The sequence below is a fragment of the Anopheles ziemanni genome, chromosome X (genome assembly GCF_943734765.1).
Source record: "Anopheles ziemanni chromosome X, idAnoZiCoDA_A2_x.2, whole genome shotgun sequence".
NCBI classification, from domain to species: Eukaryota; Metazoa; Arthropoda; class Insecta; order Diptera; family Culicidae; genus Anopheles; species Anopheles ziemanni.
In genome coordinates, this window is record NC_080707.1 from 8288445 (window position 1) to 8297393 (window position 8949).

The 8949-nt window shown below is 50.1% G+C and overlaps 1 protein-coding gene across 1 annotated transcript; it reads right to left on the reverse strand.

Moving 5' to 3' along the window:
* Positions 1-3382: 3382 nt before the first annotated feature.
* On the reverse strand, positions 3383-8518 carry LOC131290961 (uncharacterized). Its single transcript, XM_058320153.1, has 4 exons — positions 8063-8518; positions 5677-6131; positions 4054-5619; positions 3383-3801 (listed from the first exon to the last, which is right to left on the reverse strand). The coding sequence occupies exons 1-4, from the start codon at positions 8516-8518 to the stop codon at positions 3387-3389; spliced, it is 2892 nt and encodes a 963-aa protein (XP_058176136.1). The 3' UTR covers positions 3383-3386.
* Positions 8519-8949: the final 431 nt, after the last annotated feature.

Genomic DNA, 8949 nt, shown 5'->3' on the forward strand with positions numbered 1-8949 from the left:
GGAGTCCTTCAGTTCCTCTTTTATAACTGATTCCTCAATGAAGGAGGAAATGAAGGCTATTCCAGAAAGCCTTCGCTGGACGCAGATTCCCAGCATTTTTATGGAAAAGTATGGCCACCTAGACAACCAGTTCTACACCGATGGCTCCTCATCAGAGGAAGGCACGGGTTTCGGGGTGTACAGTAGTTCCACCGAAATCTTCTTTAAGCTGAGGCAACCTTGTACAGTGTACATATCAGAGTTGGCCGCAATATTTTACGCTCTGTTGATTATCAGCGCGAGCCCTGCTGATCACTACCATGTTTTTACGGACAGCCTCAGCGCAGTGGAGGCGCTCAGGTCAGTGAAGGCTGCTAAGAGCCCCGATCATTTCATAAAACAAATATTGGAATTGCTGGGCTCATTGTTTGATAAATCATTCAGAGTATCTCTGATATGGATCCCATCTCATTGCGGCATCACCGGCAACGAGAAAGCGGATGAGTTGGCCAAACAGGGGGCCTTAGCCGACCTGTTTTTCGAGAGACCAATTCCCCCTCACGAGTTCCTCCGTGTCCCTCTACAGCTCTGTCTCTCACGATGGCAGGGCTTGTGGGATGCGGATGAGCTCGGCAGGTTCTTATATTCGATATCACCGCGGGTTTCCCTGCGACCCTGGTTCAAAGGCTTTTCTGTGGGTCGCTCGTTCATTCGCATGATGTCGAGGCTAATGTCAAACCATTATGAGTTGAATGCGCACCTACAGCGCATAGGAATAACTGATAGCAAAGCATGCAGCTGTGGCAACGGATTCCACGACATTGACCATCTCCTCTGGTCGTGGAGTTTGAAGCCGCCAGACCCGAACTATTTGCCGCAGTCCGAGCGGCAGGAAGAGTCCCTGTGACCCCCATCCGTGACATCTTGGGACAGAGAGATTACAAGTATGCATGGATCATATTCGCTTTCGCCAGGGAGTTTGGAATCACTCTCTGACCTTCTCCTCTTCCTCCCCATATATCCCTTAGCCTCCCACGTCCTATCCATTCCTACTAATATATGTTAATCCTTGCTCGTAGTCTCGTGTAATTAGTATATCTAAGTAGTAAATGTTATACGTCTTGTTCGGCAGGGCGGTTGCCAGGCCAAGTATCGGGCACTGAGCAACCGAGCAAGACAAGCAAGAATGCTGAAGAAGCATTAATACGGCCTGGCCGTTCAAACTAAAAAAATTTAATTTATCACTGTTATAAGTTGAGCGTGACTGTATCGGGGAAATGTAAAAACACAAGTTCTTATCAATTTATTTATGTTCTTGGTACCATATTTGTATGCATTTTATGAAGATGATGATGACGATCACGTGATCATTATGCATACACATAACTGATACTCCGTATCAGTATATCTGCAATGATTTTGTTTACTTCGACTCCGTCAAGTCGAAATGCAGATGACGATCGCATGATCGTTATTGTAAAATTGCATTTCTAGATTCAATGGATTGTCGAAAAAGGATAATTAAGAGTTAATAAGCTGACGCGTTATCTCAGCTACTTGGAGAATAGAAACAGAAGCAGCGGGAAAAAAACCAGAGCCTTCAACATCTTCGTTTTGGTCCCGGGCCGAAAGTCCTCGGAAATAACTCATGTCAAATCAAAAAAGAATGTCATCACAGTGCAGATAAACTATTTCAAAAGCCGGCGTGTATTGTTTTCCCCTGTCTTTATTTCTCCGACCCTTTGTGTGTCGTATATAGTCGTATATCGCACGCATTAATCCCTAGAAAATGTATGTCCGGCAGCCGGATTCGCGTCTCTGCTCTCCCACTGCCCTGCTTAAAACCTAGACGCACAAATCGATAGTATTTCGTGTAAATGCATGCATGCATCTGTGTGCTTGCCTCGCTCGAGATAACTCCAATGTAATCTCGGGCGCGTGCTTGCACACCTTAAAACAAAATGAACAAATGCTGTATGGCTATATTTTCTTGCTGTGTTATGTCTCTGTGTTTGTTGTTTTGTTGCACGCTGTGCAGTTTGACAATTCGCAGGACTGAATCTGCCTTACGAAAGCCCTACAACACCGAAGCACCAAACAAGAAGAAAATGCTACAGGGTGGGTTGGGTGGTCGCTTTATCCACAAACCGGAAACACAAGAAAATGCTACGTTTCTTGAAAACGAAAGCAGTAAAATAATAATGGGTTTTAAAAACATGCCTTCCATTATCGACACGCCATCACTTCCTTTTCCTCATCTCAGTCTAATATAACGCGTTTTGTGTTTGTTCGTTTTTGTTTGCTTCTTGTTTTGTTCTTGCACGTGTAATAGGCTCAGCAGTAATTCACGCTATGCTACTTCGTCAGCCTTACTCTTCTAAAACAATTGTTGGGCTTTTGCTTCCTGTAAAAATTTAATCGATGCGCAATGCTGTCTAGCTCTCTCTCTACATCATAGACATATTTCAATACAACGCATCGTAATACGGCCGTGACTCTGCGCTACTTTAGTGGAAGGTTGGGACCAGTTAATAATTTTCTTCTACGTCTTATGTATATATATATATATTCATATATGTATGTATATAATATAATTATTGTGTTAATTTATAATCGTAATTATAATTGTAAAAGTAATAATAATCCTGTGTAATTCGAAAAACGCTGCGCAGATCACAGTAAATGTTTGTTTTTTTCTTCTCCACTTTCTTTTCTTGCCCTTCTCTCTTTTTTTCGCCTTCTCTCTCTCTCTCTCTCTCTCTCTCTCTCGCTCTCTGATCCTTTTTCATTCCTTGAATTTCTACACCACTAATATGTTTGTTCGCTTATAACATGTATATTCCTATTTCCTGTTTCGTCTAGTTTTTAAAACCACGTCAACGGTACACACACACACACACGTACACACACTATATGCGGTAAACAAAATAAACAAAGTGCCACAATGGCAAAGAACGTTTTGGACACAACGTTCTGTTCTGTTCCGCGAGTGTGGTACAACCAAAAATTCGAAAGGCAATCGCGCACGCATCCTCCATGAATAACACGACGATCGGTGTATGTGTGTGTGTGTGTATATATATGTGCGTGTGCTTCCAGTTCGAACATTGTCCCGATAGCTTCGGAGTTGGCACACGTTTGGCAGCAACTGTCGCTTCCTTCCCTGGCGTAGAAATGCTGTGTGGTTTAAAAACAAGCTGGCATTCCTTCCTACTTTTTTCCGGTTTGCCCTTTTTAATTACACTTCTACAACACCGATGGTTAAAATGCGTTAAAATTCGTGGATCGCTACACGGACGGACGGAATGGTGGTGCACACAGACACACACACACTCTATGGGCGCTGGTCGGATGGGTTGGTTGGTTGGTTGGTTTGTTTGTTGGTGGCTCTGGTTGGATCAACTTCTCTAGTTGTGTCCAGCAGCAGCTGCAGCTGCTGCCTTTTTGGCCACTGGCGACGGAGAGTTGGAGGACGAGCCGGCCGGTGACGTGCCGTCGTCGGAGGAGCAACCGGCGGACGAACCGATCGATGCCGACGAGCGTGACCCGGACGACGAGGACGATGGCGACGGCGAAGAGGGTGAGTGCGATCGCGGTGCTTCCGGCTTTGGCGCTTCCTGCACGGCCTGCTGCTGCTGTTCGCTGTCCTTCATCACCACCTGCTGCTGCTCCGATCGGTTCTCCTGCTCGCCATCGTCGTGGGCATCGTCTTCCTCCTGCTGGGTGAACATTCCGGCGGCGACGAAAGTGGAATCGGCACGCGGCGAAGGCGAAGATAAGGTACCTCGCTGTTGTTGGTGGTGGTGGTGCTGGACGTCGGTGCTGGACGACGATGCCGATGGGTAGCGGAAGTCTCGGTGCTGGAGCGCCGCTTGGAGTGAGATCGCCGGATGGTGTGCGTGCACCGGCCGGCTGTGGTAATACTGGTGCTGATGGTGGTGGTGACCTTGCGGATGCTGCGGATACTGGTGCCAAAATTGGTGCCCAAAATCATCCAGCTCTCCTCCCCCCATGCCGAATTCCTGCTGATGGTGATATTGCAACTGGTGCTGCTGCTGCTGCTGCTGCTGTTGCTGCTGTTGTTGCTGCTTTCCGGAGGTGGTGGATGTCAACCGTCCATGGAGTCGTCGGAAGCGATTCCAAAAATTACCGCTGCTACCACCGTTGCCTCGCTCGGACGAGCGGGTGGAGGGTGCGCCGAATGCGGGCCCAAACTGACCCGCCCCTTGGCTACCGATGGTGCTCCAGTGCGTCGTTGTTGGCGGGTAGCCGACCGGAGGTGCAGGTTGCTGGTGACGATGATGCTCGGTGAAGAAGCAGCAGGAGGCGACCGTATCCGGTGGTGGCGGTGGATCCGGTGCGTTCGTCACGTTCATCATCCCCCCGGCGGAGTGAGTGGAGGAGTGAGCCGCCATCGCCGTCGCCGACGACGACGATGTTGACGGGTGCAGAAAGTGGCTACCGGTGGTGGTGGTGACCCGCGCGCCGGGCAGTGTTAGTGCCCCCAGCGGAGCGGTGCGTAGACCGAACATTGGCAGCTTCCGATGGGGTTGGGTCCCCCCACCACCTTGGGACGTCGACGTCGAGGAAGCGTCCGGCTGCTGGTGGTAGTTGGTGATGCTGCGGTAGAGGATACTGCTGGAGTAGCTGGTGCCGCTCGTGCTGCTGCTACTGATGCCGCTGTCCACGTCGCCGTACGACTTGCCGTACGAGATGGTGGGCGAGTGGCGTTCCACCACCACCAGCGAGGTGGACGCTGCGCCCGGCGGTGGCGCTGGTGCCGTTATGAAATGAGGGCGTTTCAGTACGGTGGGACTTGACGGACTGCCCCCGGCTCCGATCCCCCCACTGGCAACGACACGGTGGACTGGTGCTGGTGCTTGGTAGGACAGCTCCTGGTTCGCCTGCTGCTGCTGGTCCGGGCAGCAGTGTTCGTCGTCGTACGAAGGCATGATGAGCCGCTCGACGGACAGATTCAGCTCGCCGATGATGCGCTCGTGCTGCACCTGCACCCGCTGCCACTCGGCGGCCACCGAGTTGTTGTTGACGGGACTGGCGGCGGCGCTGCCAGCCGGTGGCAAGGGTGGCGGTGGTGGCGGCGTGCTCACACTCGCGGACGGCGGTGTTGGTGTGGTGCTCGCCGTCGCCACCGTGGTCGTCGTCGTGTTCGTCGCCGCCGAGGCCGCCGCCGCTGCACCGGCTCCCGATGGCAAGGATTGTTGGAGGGCCGACTGCGACCCGATATCCTCGTAGATGTTCTCCTTCGTACCGTAGCAGGTGGTAAAGGAATGGCGCTCGGGTGGTGGTGGCGGTGGTGGCGGAGGCCCGACTAAACGGTGGTGCATGCTGTTGTCCACCCCGCCCCCTCCTGCACCAAGGGCGGCATCGAGAAACGGCGGTGTCGAGGAGAAGGCGGCGTTCAGCATCGCCCCGGACGACGACGATGAGGATGACGACGACGACGACGCTGACTTCCGGAAGAAGTTGGTAAATAAGGCACGCAGTGAGCCCGTCGTCGTCGTCGTTGTCGTCGCCGCCGCCCCCGCCGTCGCCGCCGTTACACCCTTGCCGATGGCGCTGTTCGGCAGCGTGTAGTTGTGATGATGGTGGTGATGGTGATGGTGCATAGTGGTGCCCACACTGCGCGCCACGTACGAAGGAACTACCTTAGACGACGACGACGACGACGACGCCGACGGGAAGCCACCACCAACACCACCACCCCGCATCGACGACCGCGCCAGGGGTGGCTGCAGGGGCAAGGGCAACGCGGGCGGCTGATGGTGGTGATAGACCGGCACGCAGTACGCGGACGAGGCCGCGGGCGGTGGCCCGGAGAGCCCCGCCATTGGTGAACCATCCGCCGTCGCCGCCGCCAGGGGTCGCTGTAGTAGTATCGGTTCGCAGTAGGCGTACGAGTACTCGGCACTTCCGACGCCCGACGAGCCCGAGGTCGCCGGGTCGGACGCGCACGACGTCGTGCCGTCACTCCCGAGACGCTGCTGGCGGTGGTTGTGGTGCTGGTGCTGGTGGTGGTGGTTGTTGGGGGGCGGCTGACCGCCGCTGGCAAGATTACCCAGCTCCGAGGAAGGTTCCCCCGGGAAGGCACTAAACCCCCCATCGGCGGCACCACAAGCCCACTTGCTACGATACTGGAAAGGACAACAACAAAATGGACATGTTAAGGTGCAGATCGATGACAGCAACTTTCACTCACTCAGAAACATTCCATCTTCATTTCAGTTGAAATTTTCCGAACTCGGCACGTTTGCATTAAAAAAACATATGAGGCTATTTTGATTGAAAGGACCGAAACGACACAAACTGTCAGATTTCTCATCGCTGTCCAATACAAAAAGTAAACAAGACATCTTGGACAAAAGCGGAAAAATGGCTACCCTCAATAGACAAATTTTCGTCGGCGATAAGAAAAAAGTGAACCAAGCTAATCTAAGGAAGTAAATTTTACTGTAAAGTTATATAACTTTAGTACTTTCGAAAAATATTCTGACGACCAGCCAAAGGTTGTTCAAACCACTGGATCATACTCTTTATGACGTTTTCTGGTGAAGTTGCTTAACTTCCGGAAGGCATTTCACACTATGTATACACTTTTCCATACGCTGGAGGTCTTGATAGAAAGAACAGCGACTTTGCGCATAGCCTTCTCGCTGATTTACAGCTACGAATGGGAGTTAAGGGTCTCCAAAACATTTGAAACATACTGTAACATGCTTCAAAAGCAACATAAAGTATCTGGTTTTTTTTACCAATCGTCGCCATTTCCAAATAAGCTATAATAAATAAGCAAACTTAGTTGGTTTGATGTTTTGGACACGGTGGATTCGATTTAAATGATAAAGTTGTCCTAACTTGTTCTGATTTTAAAAGAAATGCTACTCTTTATTTTGGTTTGAAAAGAAAATGTGCTAGCGTTTTCCGTTTTGTGCATGAGAAGCCGTCAACATTTGTGTATTTTAACTGCCCGAATAACTATACAGACAGCTGAAATAAACCACAAACAATGGACAGTTATGTTGCGATTCAAGATTCATACTCTGTAAAGTTTACACTGAGAGCGGGAAATGCATTTTGCGGTGTCAGAAAATATTGACCAAATATGTTTCGCTTCATCGAAAAGCATCTGATCTTTCCTCGATGCATCTGACTGGCTGAAGGAAACGAAGAGAAGACACGTTTTATTTATTGAATTTGTTTCATTTTTGCTCCACACCTGGTTTTTTATATGTTCCAATTCGAACGCTAGAAAGACTATGTTTCGTATGCCGTCTTGTCAGACAACGAATATGCAAAAGAAAGGCAACGGAAACGGTTTATTTGTGAAAAAAAAAAAACAGAAAACATATCGCACATCTGGTAGCATTAATCAAATAATGGTCTTGATGTCCGCACTTTGGTCCGACATTTGAGTGCCTGACACAACAAATCCGCACTGGCTTACAGTATAATTGTTGAATCTCAAATGAAGGAAATATCTTAACTTGAAAAAAATCATCTGAAAAAATGGAGATTTACGGTTTTAAAAAGCAATTGAACGACGAAAAAGTTAGTAACGATTTGAACAAAACTATCCGGATATAACAACATTAAAACCGGATTAAGGAGCCAAAGCCAAAGACGGTCTTATGGACGCGTATTTTAGAACGAAAACAATGCAACTGTAAAAGAATGCAACGACATTCATGTCGCAACCCTTGATGACGTAATGTGTAACTTTATAAAATGTACATTCGTTATAAAGAATGAATACACTCGTAAAACGCAACGCTCGCAATGGGTTTGCAATAGTTTCGAGAAAACGGAGCAAAAGGCAAACGCGATGTCAAGAGAAACCTTTTGATAGAGATGAAAAATACATTCGTTGTACAACTGCTACATAACACATTTAACGAAACCGTTTTCAATACGATTGGGAAGAAGTCACGTAAACAAAATATTCACCACATCAGTGGTCAGAAAAGAATGCTTAACCTAAAAATTCTTTTTTTAAACTGACAGAAACAAGTTTGGGGGTCCTGGAGGAGTCGAGCACAGATTACCGAGTGTATCGAGAGAGACCCACCTGATGACATGGACCACCTATACCGGTACATTGGTCCGCCAGATCCATCCGCATGTTTGGTGCGTGTGAGATTCCTCCCTGTTGCTGCAGCTGCTGCTGCTGCTGTTTGTCCCGGTACAGCTCGATGCTGTCGGGATTGTCCTCCGGGTAGCAGTTGTTGCTGGTTCGCTGATCGCTCCCCTTCCGGCAGCACGCCTTGGCGGCCGTGCCGGTGCGCGTCGCTTCATCCAGCGGCGAGGAAGCGACCGCCGACTTCAGGCCGACAACGTCGACATCGATGACGGTGGAAAGGTTGACGCCGCCGCACGGTTGGTAGAGGTTTTCGTTTGCCGGCACCAGCCCGGGTGCGTTTGGGACACCGCCGGCCGCCGAACCCCCGCCCGCAAACTGCAGATACTTCTGTATGGTCGGTGGAGCGTTCCGCTCCGAGCGGTCCTTCTTCCGGTGGCGCTGCATCGTCCCGTCGACACAACTAGGCGGTAGTCCCGCCGCTGATGCTACTGTTTTTGCTCTGGTTCTGCACTCTGCAGAGAGTTTTGTAATTATTGCTTCGGTGTCGGAGCCGGAATCGGTCGATCCACTCCGATCCTGGGTGCTCCAAGGACCCGCTAGTGATGCTGCCGGCCTGTTCGATGATCTCGTGCGTAAGGCGTACGAGGAAAAGGTCGAAGAGCACGTGCTCGGCTCAGTCGTTGGCGATGGTGACGACGGTGGTCTATTATTGCTGCTGTTTCCACTATTGCTTTGCTGCTGGTGCTTACTAACACCACCACTGGTGCTGCTGCTGCTGCTTTGTACATCGGGACAACAAAACGTTATGCGCTCGCTTGGCGACGGTAGTGACGAATTGTGTATGCATTTCAACGATTGCTTTTCGGGTGCTTCCG